The following is a 13324-nucleotide window of genomic DNA, read 5'->3' as shown; positions in this document are numbered from 1 at the left end:
CGGGGGAAATGTGGGCTGCTGGCACGTCTGCATACTGGACAGCGCCAAGGATCCCCAGGCCCACAGCCCACACCAGGGTGCCTCCAGGATGGGGGCCATAGGGGACGGGGCCATCAGCGTCACGCTGCTAGGGGGCTGTTGAATTTCACTTGGAAAACAAAACTGATGAAATCTCTAATTCCTGTGGATCCTCCCTAGTTTCCTACTCATCATCCCAAGGGCCCGGCTCCGGAAGCTTCCGTCTGTCAGACGGACGCAGGGCCCCACACGGGGCTCGGGCAGCAGGGGAGAGCGGCCTCTACGGAAACCTCCCACGCCCGCCCTTCACCTGGGCAGAGAAGCCCTGATCGGAAGCAGCCTCACTGCAGCCTGGGGTCAGGCTGGATGAGCGGCTACCACAAGGGCCCAGGCCACCTAACTCTCCCCCGAGAACAGACAGTGTCTGCAGCAGGGCTGCTGGGAAATGGCACTTGGCCGCCAAAGACAGAGGGAGATGCCAGGGGACCCTGTGTGTGGAGAAACTTCAAACACCCATCAGCTTAGCCCCGAGCCTTCCCCCGGAGAGAGGCTCTCCGTCCACAGAGAAGAGGCGCCAGGGAGCGGGAGCCACAATGGCGGGGCGTGGGGTCTCGGGGTTGCCCCGGCCATACTCGGCCCTGCTGACTGGCGAGCTCTGCCCGGCAGCCTGGCCCGAATTTGCAGCATCAGCACTGCTTCCGCGCCAGGTGGATTCACTGAGATGTCTTTGGATGGAGGACAGGTTTGTGGATGAGACATCGTGAGGGAAAAAAGCGACAGCGACAGCGCTGCAGGGGAGTCAAGCCCTGGCTCCTGCAGGGGCTCCCGTCGGCCGGAGCCCAGCCTCCTCGCTGGTGCCCGGAGAAAAGAAAGGGGCTGCCTCTGCAGGCCAAAAATGACGTCAACCCGGGGTGAGGCGTCCTGGAGCCTCCAACACAGGGAGGAAGAGCAGGAGGCGAGGAGAGAGACAAGCACCCTCCTTTCTCTTTCCCCTCAATTTCTTATTTTGAAATATTTCATTCCACAGAAAGATTGCCAGACACAAAGTGAACACCCCTCACACAGATATGATCGTCCGGCTGCATTCTCTTTCCTTCCGCTCTGGGGCAAACGCGAACGCACACACGTGCACACACAGACATGTACATACACACACCTGCATGCACCCAAGCACATGTGCACACGCAAGGACACGCACACACAGGCAGACATGTGTGCACACACACCCACAGACGTGCACACGTAAGGACATGCACACACACACACGCAGACACGTGTGAGCACCCACACCCAAGCACACACGTGCACAAAGACACGCAGACACACACACCCAAGCACACGTGCACATGCAAGTACACGCACACAAACGCAGACACGTGTGCGCACACACCCAAGCACACATGCACATGCAAGGACATGCACACACCCAAGCACACGTGCACACACAAGGATACGTACACACACCCAAGCACACACATGCACACAAAAGAAAACCACAGACTGCCCCCCAGAAACACAGCAGCATCTGCTGAGAAGAGGACCCTGGTCCCAGCTGCCAGCATCACACCAACGCCCACCACATGGGGGAGGTGGCACTCACACACCCACGCTGGAAATGTCCCTGCTGTCCCCAAGTACCCGGGCAGTTTTCCCACACGCACCATCATGCTGGGGCTGGAGCTGTGCCTCAGCCACTCCCCACGTCCCAGCAGGGGCTGTGTCAGCACGACGCCTCCATCCACCACGGTCTGGCCCCCAGTTCCCTGTGCCGAGTGAGGTTCAGGTTGAAGGTTTCAGGGAGGAGACAACTGGATGTCGTACCACTGTCCCTACGAACGTCCCCACCTGGAAAGCTCCTGAGGGGAGGGCGGGCCAGCGGGGAATGAGGCCCAAACCTCAGCAGAGTGCGGGGGGCCCCAACCTGGGTCTCAGCCTTGGTGGGGTCCCCCAGGTGTGTGACCAGCAGGTGACCCTGGGGGCCTCGCCAAGCCTCAGGAAGCCGCTGGGGTCGGTCTCAGCCAATAGGGTGGCCGAGAGTCAGGACAGAGCCTTCCAGAAGCCTGCGTGGGGCTTCCTGTCTCAGATGAGGCCTCTCACAAGACCGGCCAACCCACAGGGCACAAGGCGCGGCAGCGGGAGGAACTGAACCACAGGGCAGCAAGAGCCAGGGGACCACTGCCCTGCAGGCCTCCAAGCCCAAACCCCAGGGTCCAGCTGATGCCCACTTCATGCAGCCTCATGTGTCTGCCATCCCGGCGCCGCCACCCCGCCTCTGCGCGGAGGCCGTGTTCTGCTCTGCCCAGCGGGCCAGGCCTGCCCCTGAAGAACCAGCAACATTTCCAGAGCACTCGGCACCCTCAGGCCTCCTGCTGCTCCCCAAAGCCCTTGCCAGTTCGCACGCTGCCTGCTCTGGCAGAGGCGAGAGCCCCGCGGCTGCTGGGGCATCCAAATGGCCGCTGACCCTCACTCAGCCGTGGACGGCCTCCCCTGAGCCGATGCAAAGAGGCCCAGACCTCCAGCCCTGGGCAGCAGGTCGCAGGTCCGTGGGAGCAGCTGGGCTCTTCCAGACAGGTTCAGGAGACGGAGCCTGGAACCTTCTCTGCGCCGCTGACATGCACGGACGCCAGTGCCTCCACCAGGAGCTTGGCATGCTGAGCCCGGCCTGGTTTCCGCCTCAGCACCCGGGCCCAGCTCCCGAAGGCCCCACACCCCCTTCTTCCCGGCCCTGCCCCTCTTGCTAGGCAGAGCCAGAGAGGTCTCAGAGGATGGGGACGATGCCAGAGACACGGCAGGGTCCAGCAGCCAGCGCCAGTGCTCTCACAGGGGCTGTGTGTGCTGAGCTCCTCAGAAGCTCAAAATACGCCACAAGGTTGGGGTGACTATGGTCACATGACACACAAGGAGGAGGCACGGAGCGTGGAGGGTCCAGCCAGCACCATGAGGGGAAGGGGTGCTGGCCTCTCAGGCTCCGAGGGTGGCCAGGCAGCTGTGAAAGACCCAACTCCTCCTGCAGGTGAAGCCCCTGCAAGCTTCTGCCCCTTTGGCCCCTTCCTGTCTCCTGCAAACCCAGGCCCCCAGCGGACCCCCAGGTCACAGCCTCCAGGAGGGCTGCACGGACTGGGCCGCAACGATGCTAACCATTTATCCAGATGCCCTGAAACTGGAAGGGAGCTGGAGAAAGGCCAGAAAGGACGGGCAGGACTGAGGACAGGGATGCTGTCGGGGATGCCGGGGGCAGCCCTCTGGGCGCGCAGCCCGACGACAGACAGTGCTGGGGCAGCCCCAGGCCGCTGACCTGGGAAACCAAGGGGAGGGAGGCTGGGGGCTGTGGGGCAAGGGCGCCAGGGGCACGCACACGGGCCGGGACACTAACCAGAGGTCTCCTTTTCTTGACAGTAATTTTCCAGGATGTGATGACACACAGAGGAAAAATGTGAACCCATTCAGAGGTGGCCCCAACCTCAGAGTTTCCAGCGTCTCTGAGGGTTTGTGTTTTTCCCTCCCGGCCTCCCTCCCTCTCCGGTCTCGGCCTGGCCTGCCCCACCAGGGCTCCGGTGAGAGGAGTGTGGAGTTTCCCCTGGAGGCTCTGAGCTTAAATGAATCACTACGCCAGACACGGGCCAAACCTCCCGAGTTACTCAGCGCCCCGGCCACCCTCCGAGGCAGGCGGCGGAGCACGTGGACGCCATCAAAGGCCTGGGACATGCATAGCAGGAGAGGCTGTGCCAGGGCGAGAGGCAGGCCTGGGCATGGACGCAGGCTCCATGGAGACACTGCTGCGACCGACATGGACAGGCGCTCACACAGGACGCAGGTGGGACTGCCTCTGAAGACACCACAAACTCCATGCCCAAATTTTACATCCAAAGCATGGGGAACACCCTCAGCACACATCCCGCCTGCACCAAGCAGAGGCCTCGGGCCTCGAATCCCACCCAGAGGAGACAGCGCCTCACCCAGGCTGAGCACAACATCCGCACCGATGCCCACAGTCTGAGCCTGCCAGCGAGCAGCCACAGGGCTGCGGAGAGGCCAACAAGCAAGGCCCAAAGCAGGAATGTTTCAGTTTTGAGACAACGTCGTGCCCAGGCTGGAGTGCAGTGGTGCAATCTCAGCTCACTGCAGCCTCGATCTCTCAGGTCAGGCAATCCTCCCGTCTCAGCCTCCCAAGTAGCTGGGGCTACAGGCACACACCACCACACTCTGCTAATTTTTAAATTTTCTTTGTAGAGATGGGGTCTTGTTATGTTGTCCAGGCTGGTCTCAAACCCCTAGGTTCAAGTGATCCTCCCAGTTCGGCCTCCCAAAGTGCTGGGATTACAGGTGGGAGCCACTGTACCTGGCCAAGAAAAGTTCTATTAGGCCTCATGTTAGGGTGCGGTGGCTCAAACCTGTAATCCCAGCACCGGGAGGCCAAGGCGGGCAGATCACTTAAGGTCAGGAGTTCAAGAGCAGCCTGGTCAACATGACGAAAACTCCATCTCTACTAAAAATACAAAAATTAGCCAGGTGTGGTGGTGGGCACCTGTAATCCCAGCTATTCAGGAGGCTGAGACACAAGAATCTCTTGAATCCAGGAGGTGGAGGTTGTAGTGAGCAGAGATCACACCACCACACTCCAGCCTGGGTGACACAGACAGACCCTGCCTCAACAAAAAAAAAGTTCTTTTAAAAAGATGAAAACAGGCTGGGCGCGGTGGCTCACACCTGTAATCCTAGCAATTTGGTAGGCCAAAGCAGGCGGATCACCTGAGGTCAGGAGTTTGAGATCAGCCTGACAAACATGGTAAAACCCCAACTCTACTAAAAATACAAAAATTAGCTGGGCGTGGTGGTACACGCCTCTTACCCCAGCTACTCGGGAGGCTGAGGTAGCAGAATCACTTGAACCCAGAAGTGGAGCTTGCAGTGAGCTGAGATCACGCCATTGCACTCCAGCCTGGGCGACAGAGTGTGATTCTGTCTCAAAAAATAAAAATAAAAATAAGGCCAGGCGCGATGGCTCATGCCTGTAATCCCAGCACTTTGGGATGCTGAGGCGAGCGGATGACAAGGTCAGGAGATCGAGACCATCCTGGTTAACAAGATGAAACCCCATCCCTACTAAAAATACAAAAAAAAATTAGCCGGGCATGGTGGCAGGCGCCTGTAATCCCAGTTACTCGGGAGGCTGAGGCAGGAGAATGGCGTGAACCCAGGAGGCAGAGCTTGCAGTGAGCCGAGATCGCACCACTGCACTCCAGCATGGGCGACAGAGTGAGACTCCGTCTCAAAAAAAAAAAAAAAGGCTGGGCATGGAGGCTCACGTCTGTAATCTCAGCACTTTGGGAGGCCGATGCAGGTGGGTCACCAGAGGTCAGGAGATCGAGACCAGCCTGACCAACATGGCAAAACCCCTTCTCTACAAAAAACACAAAAATTACAGGGGGCGGGCACCTGTAATCAATCCCAGCTACTTGGGAGGCTGAAGCAGGAGAATTACTTGAACTGGGAGGCAAAGGTGGCAGTGAGCTGAGATCGTGCCATTGTCCTCCAGCCTGGGTGACAGCAGGAGACTCTGTCTCAAAAAAATAAATTAATTAAATAAAATAAATATGAAAAGATGAAAATATAAAGCATGACGTGCTCATGAGAAAAAAATCATTTTTTAATTTAAAAAAAAAATATTTTAAAAGATGAAAATAGAGGCCAGGTGCAGTGGCTCACACCTGCAGTCCCAGCTACTCAGGAGGCTGAGATGGGAGGTCAAGACTGCTGTGAGCCGTAACTGCGCCCCTGCACTCCTGCCTGGGCAACAGAGCAAGACCCTGTCTCAAAAAAAAAAAAAAAGAAAAGAAAAATAAGAACAGGATTCCGGGAGCCGGGGCTGACCGTGAGCCCGCCCGGAGCTGGGCACGTTACGGGGTGGCAGGCGTGTGTCACCGTGGATAAAGTGTACCAACACCCACGGAGAGGCAGGAGAAGCGGTTTGGCGAGGGGGCTCATCCGCGGGGTGGAGTCTGGAGGCTGCTCCTGGAGGAGCCAGGGAAGGGCTGACAGGGCCCCTGACCTGAGTTCCTGGAACAATCCCAACCAGGGGATCTTGGGTCCAGCAGGGAGGGGAGTCCAGGCCGGGAGGGGAGTCCAGGCCAGGAGGGGCCGGTGGGGTCTGCGCCCTGCAGCAGCCGACTCACCCAGCACGGAGCCCCCACGCTCCCGGTTCTCCCCACAGCCCCAGTGGTGAGCACCCACCCCCACTCGCCGGGTTCCTCACTGAAACACAAGCGCCTGTCAGTCACCAGGCTTCTAAACAGCCGGGACCCAGCCAGCCACCTGCAACGTCGCTGACCCATCTGCCAGCCACGCTTCACGGCCATTCCAATCAAGGCCATAGGCTGCGCCTCTAGGGACAGCCTGGGCCCTGCCTCAGAGCCCACCGTTGTCCTCAGACACCCATGAGGCATAACAGGGACCCGGGCCACCCTGGCCACTGACTGGGCTGGCCGCAGGGGCAGCACGGGCAGGAGCCCCTGGCCCCTCTGAGGATGCCTACTGCCCAGGGACAACAGCACCTGCCCTGCCAGGCACACGGGGGTCCCAGGCAGGGTGTGTTCACCACACCCAGTGCATGACCCGCTCCAGACCCAGCCTCCTCACTGCTGGTTTACCCCCAAAACCCTGGGACAGGCTCCTCCCTGCCCCACGAGTCCCACCGGCCGTTGGCCACAGAGGGCCGGGGGTGAGCAGGGGTGCTGAGGAAACCTCAGGCCCCGGCTCCAGGAGCAAGGTTCACCCCCGAGGCAGGAGGGGCAGGCAGGGCAGCAGCCGCCAGTCCATGCGGGCAGACCCAGCCTTTGATCAGGAGCGGCCCTTGTGCCAGCTGCCGGGAGGCCGAGTCGTGGGGGGTGTCTGCTGGGACTGGCGTCCCAGCCCAGCACAGGGCTGCAGGGCGGCCTCCCGGCCGGTGGAGTCACTTCAAAGACAGGGCCAGGGGGCGCCGGGCAGCCCCAGCCTCTCCCAGCGCCCGGTTCTGATCGCCAGTAAAACTACCTTCTAATAATTAATGCCTGACATCAAAGGCAGGAACCGCCCGGGTCTGTGAACCACCCCGGGCCTCGGCCGAGGACCTGCCTGTATTTTATCCTGTCTCTTTCTTCTGACTCTTTATTTAAATCCAAAAACCACACACAGGCAAAACATTAATGGGAAACTTGGAAACTCTTTCTGCTTACTAAAGTGCACCTTTGAAGTTCCCCAAAAAAGTTCTGTTTTGTTCCTTTCTCCCCTCCCCCCCAGCACTGAAAGGACCCAGCAGCGGCATGTGGCCGCGGGCCCTCTGCGTGTGCGGCTGGCAGCGACGGGAGGCGCGGGGCAGGCAGGACGCCCTCTGTCAATCAGCTGCCTCAGTCCCAGATCAAAGGCCCTCAGCACGCTGCGCAGGCCAGGCACACGCTCCCTCCCCTGGACCTCGCCTGCCAGCCGGGACCCCACCCCAACAGCACCTCCCGACGGGCGAGCACGGGCGGGCACTGCTCTGGGCTGCGAGCCCCGTGCTCCACACCCCACACTCCGCAGACAAGACCCGCCCTGGGCACGGAGGGAAGAAGGGGCTGAGGCCCACACCTCTAGAATGGGGGAACGTGACAGCCAGTGTCCCTCACACCGAGGGGTCCCCACAAGAGCAGGCCTAGAGGGGGTCACCCCTGCTCACCCAGAGCACACGAGTCTGGCTCCAGCCTGACTCTGGGTCGAGGGGCACAAGCGCTTCATGGGGACTCAGGTGTCACAGTGCAGAGTTCGGCAGAGTTCCCAGAGGGAGGACGGCGTGCCAACACCATCATAGTCCCAGAATGGACCCAATGCCCTCACTCCCCACTCCCCTGTCCACTCAACAGGGACAGTCCCAGGACAGCCAGGGGGACAGAAAGCAGAGGGACTGGACCCTGACGCCGGAAGCCCCTACATCCAACATGGTGCAGATGCCCGGCCTCTGCCCTCCCAGGTGTGTGGCCAGGAGGCAAGTGGGAGGCGTGAGGCTGCTTCACTCAGAAGTGGCCAGAGGAGGACGAAGCAAACTCCTGACCTCACCTGAGGTCCGGGACACGGAGCACGAGTGCCCAGGGCACAGCCCAGGCCAGGGCTATGTGCACAGAGCCCTCCTGGCCACTTGTGGTTTTTTTGTTTTTTTTTTGTTTTTTGAGACAGAGTTTCACTCTGTCACCCAGGCTGGAATGCAGTAGTGTGATCTCAGCTCACTGCAACCTCTGCCTCCCGGGTTCAAGTGATTCTCCTGCCTCAGACTACCAATGAGCTGGGATTACAGGCGCCTGCCACCATGCCCAGCTAATTTTTGTATTTTTAGTGGAGACAGGGTTCTGCCATGTTGTCCAGGCTGGTCTCAAACTCCTGACCTCAGGTGATCTGCCCACCTCGGTCTCCCAAAGTGCTGTGAGCCACTGCGCCCGGCCCAGACACAAATATTTTAAATGTCCACAGGAGATGGAGGCATGGGGGCCTTCCAGGCCCACTAGGTCAGCAGGAGCTCAGGAAGCTCTGACCCAGCCTCTGTGCTATGGCTGGCAGCTGGCAGCCTGGCCCTCAGGGGACACAAGGGCTGCGAAACAGCCTCCTCCCATCCCTCACCGAGAGCTGCATGACAGTCCCCCAGTCTGCCTCTTTTGGCACAAAATCCATAAATGCCACGAACACCCTAGTTCTGCAGGTGAGGAGGCTAAGGAAGTCAGGTTCCAGCAGCCCAGGTGCAGGGCTCTGATGCAGGGTCAGGACAGGAACAAAGGAAAAGTCAGCCACAGGGCCAGGGACCCCACAGACACGAGGTCCCCACGGTGTGGGGGAGGCATGAGACAGAGGGTCAGGCCACAACCCCACACAGGCATGCTCGGAGGTCAGCACCTGGCCGCCTGCCTGCACACACTCCCCGCCGAGGGCCCAGTGCCCCAGTGGTGGGTGGAGTCTGCAGTGAGCAGTGACCATAACCTTCGGAGAATTTCCAGAACCCAGAAAAGAGGGGCCACTGCCCAGTTCCCTTGTGAGCCAGGTGAAATCTGATTCCCAAACTGGATGAAGACAGAGCAAGGAAAAAAGTCTATCTCATTTACTAACACACAGGCACAAGCCAATAAAATAAAGCACACGGTCATCTCCATCGATGCTGAAAACACTGGAACGGTTCAACACCCACTTAAGATCGTTTTAAATGTCAGAAAGTTAGGAACAGTGACTTTCGCAGCTTGATAAAGACTTTTTATAGCACACATCATCCTTGGCAGAGAAACTACTAGTAATTCCTGTTACAATCAAGACAAGGAAGGATGTCCACTAAGATCGCCACTATCCAAAAGCACCAGAGGCCCAGTCGCTGCAACAAGGGAAGAAAAACGATGAGAGGACAAGGGGAAGAGGTCTGCAGAGACCCCAACAGAAACCAAGACACCACTAGAACAAACAAGGAGTCAGTCAGTCAAAAATGTAACAGGAAGCATGATGCTATCCATAACATTATAAAAAGTAACTTTCAGGCCGGTGAGGTGGCTCACAATTGTAATCCCAGAATTCTGGGTGGCTGAGATAAGAGGATGGCTTGAGCCCAGGAGTTTGAGACCAGCCTGGGCAACACAGGGAGGCCTTGTCTTTATGAAAAATAAAAATAAATTAGGCTGAGCATGGTGGCTCATGCCCATAATCCCGGCGCTTTGGGAGGCCGAGCTGGGCGGATCACCTGAGGCCAGGAGTTTGAGACTAGCCCGGCCAACATGGTGAAACCCCATCTCTTTTAAAAATACAAAAATTAGCCGGCATGATGGTGAGTGCCTGTAATCCCAGCTACCTGGGAGGCTGAGGCAGGAGAATCACTGGAACCCACGAGGCGGAGATTGCAGTGAGCTGAGATCACACCACTGCACTGCAGCCTCGGCAACAGAGCAAGACACCTCATCTCATAAATAAATATATATATATATTAGCCGGGTGTGGTGGCTCACACCTGTGGTCCCAGCTGCTTGGGAGGCTGAGGTGGGGGGGTCACTTGAACCCAGGAGGCGGAGGTTGCAGTGAACTGAGATCCCACCCACTCCAGCCTGGGTGACAGAGCGAGATTCTGTCTCAAAAAAATAATAATAAAAAAATAAATAAATTAGCCCGGCATGGTGGTGTACAGCTGTGGTCCCAGCTACTTGGGAGGTTGAGGGGAGAGGATGGCTTGAGACCAGGAGGTCAAGGCTACAGTGAACCAAGATCACACCACTGTACTCCAGCCTGGGCCACAGAGCAAGACCACTGAATGGCACCCTCTTGAACCAGCCCCCTTGTAGGCGTTTTGGAAAAAGAACACCCACGTGTGTGGCCGTGTCTGTCACTGGTGGCTCCTCCTCCCTCCGGTTCCAGCACTCCCACGCCTGTCCTCCCGCAAACTGTTCTCGGACCTCGCATCCAGCTCTGTAAGTGCGGGGCGGCCACTCTCCCAGCCTGCGTGGGGCCTCGAGGGCATCAGGGTTGGCTCTGGGCCCTTCTTAGGACACTCTGAGGTTTGGGGATCACCTGGTGGCTTTGTGGACGTGTGGGGGGAGCGCAGGTGGGGTCCCTAACCTTCCCCACACACTAAGGGGGCAGAAGACATGCTTAGCATCCATGCTGCCAGCCTGAGTGCTAACCAGCAGCAGTGCGTGGCCATAGGGACAGGCCCTACCCTGTCCTGAGCAGCAGCAGGCAATCAGGGGCTGGGCTTTGGGAGGAAGACCCAGCACCTCCGGGAACAAGCCCGAGGAGGAGAGGAGCCTGGGATGTTCCAAGAGCCCAAGGGACTTCCTGGGGAATCCGCAGTGATGCCTTCACTCCCACGGGTGGACGGGTTTCGCGGTATTTCTGAAGGAGCCATCGCCCAGTGGAGTCCCAGGAAGGCGGAACCCACACGAGTCTCCCGGCGAGGACGGCCACCAAGCCGCACCTCCAAGGAAGCCCACGGGGACACTGGGAAGGCAACTGGACGGCTCGGGGCTCCAGAGGGAAAATTCCACATCAGCTTCCAGGCAGGAGTTGATGGATGGGTGACCCATGCCACGTGCTCCCCCTCTGAGCTCTGACGTGGCTGCAGTGGGCCAGGGAGGGGCCCTGCAAGCCCAGCTTGACCCAAAAACACCAGAGACAGCCCTGGAGGCTGACAGCCAGTGGGCAGCACAGGGAAGGAGGAGGCGGACACTGGTGACGGGCAGAACTCCCAGGCACACAAGGCTCCGCACGATCAGCGTGATCCAAACGTGGGGCCAGCCGGGCGCGGTGGCTCACGCCTGCGATCACAGCACTATGGGGGGCCGAGGCGGGCAGATCACCTGAGGTCAGGAGTTCGAGACCAGACTGGCCGACATGGTGAAACCCCATCACTACTAAAAATACAAAAATTAGCCATGCATGGTGACAGGTGCCTGTAATCCCAGCTACTCGGGAGGCTGAGGCAAGAGAATCGCTTGAACCCAGGAGGTGGAGGTTGCAGTGAGCCGAGATCGCACCACTGCACTCCAGCCTGGGTGACAGAGCAAGACTCTGTTTCGAAAAAACGAAAAAAAGGCAAGGCGTGATGGCTCATACCTGTAATCCCAACACTTTGGGAGGCTGAGGTGGGTGGATCACCTAAGGTCAGGAGTTTGAGACCAGCCTGGTCAACATGGTGAAACCATGTCTCTAGTAAAAATACAAAAATTAGCTGAGCATAGTGGCACACACCTGTAGTCCCAGCTACTCGGGAGGCTGAGGAAGGAGAATCGCTTGGACCCGGGAGGTGGAGGTTGCAGTGAGCTGAAAGTGCGCCACTACACTCCAGCCTGGGCGACAAGAGCGAAACTCCATCTCAAAAAAAAAAAAAAAAGTGGGTGCCTTAGTAATGGGGGTTTAAAACCAGAAAAAAAGGGCTGGAGACGGTGGCTCACGCCTGTAATCTCAGCAGTTTGGGAGGCCAAGGTGGGCGGATCGTGAGGTCAAGAGATTGAGACCATCCTGGCCAACATGGTGAAACCCTGTCTGTACTAAAAACACAAAAAAATTAGCTGGGCATGGTGGTGCGCACCTGTAGTCCCAGCTACTCAGGAGGCTGAGGTAGGAGAATCACTTGAACCTGGGAGGTGGAAGTTGGGTTGCTGTGAGTTGAGATCGTGCCACTGCACTCCCACCTGGTGATAGAGTTAGACTCTGTCTCAAAAAAAAAAAAAAAAAAATCACCTCCCTGAGAGCTAAGAACAAGCCCAGACCCTGCTCAGGCCGGAGGATTCCAAGCCAGGCTGAAGACTGGCTGATGCGTCCACCAACGGCCCCACAACTCACCCTTTCCCCGGCCATGACCCGGAGGTTACCGCCCCTTTTCTGGAGATTCCTGAATACCCCACCCCTGAACGTGCACATAGTTAAGAGTGGATGTAAATGTGACCGCGGCCATGCCCTGAGCTGCTGCCCTCCACGCACCACCCCAGGGCAGCCCACTCTGTGCCCTGTCACGGAGCCAACACGGAGCTGACATGGTTCCCGCCTCGTCATGGAGCCAACACGGCCTCATCCCGGAGCGGACACAGCCTCGTCCTGGAGCAGACACGGCCTCATGCGGGACCAGACACAGCCACCGTCTCAGTAAAGCTACTTTCTCTACCACCTGCCTACCCCTGAATCCCTTCCTGGGCAAAGCCAGAGCCCTCCTGGCCGGAGCCCCACTTTCGGGTTCCTCTGCCCTGCATCACTGCCATGCCACCAGGCTGACCAGCTAAAGCCACGCAGGGCTACCATGTCAGGAGAAAGGACACCCCCAAGTCCCAAGGCCCAGGGCCCCTTTTACCAGCTCCGGCTCCCGCTCCTGCTCCTGCTGGGGATCCTGGCCCGACTTGGACTTCTTTGGCTTGGAGGGGCCTCCGGGGCTGGAGAGGGACTTCGGCAACGTGACTGAAGATGATGTCAGAGGCCTCGTGGGCCCAGGAGGGCCCCCCAGTCTCTGTCCCCCGCCTGAGAAAGGAACAAAGGGGGCAGGTGCGGGCGCCCTCGTGCTCTGCTTCTCCTGAGTGTCCTCGCAGCAGGGCCCTGAGGTGTCCGCGTCCTCCCAACGGCTCAGGTCGCCGCGGCTGAGCTCCCCAGATTCCAAGGGAAGTGAAGTGCTGGCTGCTGCCTGGCCAGCCGACACCGACGACACCGACGAGCCCAGGCTTCCTGGGGTCTTGTCCACAGGGTCGCAGCACTTCATGACAAACCTGAGTGGGGCCAGAGGACAAGGGAAGCACCTTGTGGCGGCCCTGCCTGCCGCCTGCCCCAGCTCACCCCCTCCCGCCCCAGCTCACCC

At 58.8% G+C, this 13324-nt stretch overlaps 1 protein-coding gene across 1 annotated transcript in view; it reads right to left on the bottom strand.

Annotated features, from left to right (window-relative positions):
• Positions 1 to 13324, bottom strand: part of ASPSCR1 (alveolar soft part sarcoma chromosome region, candidate 1) — a 46810-nt gene that overhangs the window by 10940 nt on the left and 22546 nt on the right. The window contains exons 7-9 of the mRNA XM_011969382.1: positions 12834 to 13235; positions 12519 to 12529; positions 7447 to 7469 (exon numbers count right to left, since the gene is read on the bottom strand). Of these exons, the coding sequence (XP_011824772.1) occupies positions 7447 to 7469; positions 12519 to 12529; positions 12834 to 13235 (436 nt within the window). The remainder of the gene's footprint in view (positions 1 to 7446; positions 7470 to 12518; positions 12530 to 12833; positions 13236 to 13324) is intronic.

This window comes from Mandrillus leucophaeus, unplaced genomic scaffold (genome assembly GCF_000951045.1).
Source record: "Mandrillus leucophaeus isolate KB7577 unplaced genomic scaffold, Mleu.le_1.0 Scaffold1, whole genome shotgun sequence".
Classification (NCBI taxonomy): domain Eukaryota; kingdom Metazoa; phylum Chordata; class Mammalia; order Primates; family Cercopithecidae; genus Mandrillus; species Mandrillus leucophaeus.
The sequence above is the reverse complement of the archived record's forward strand: the minus strand, read 5'-3'. Positions and strand labels throughout refer to the sequence as shown.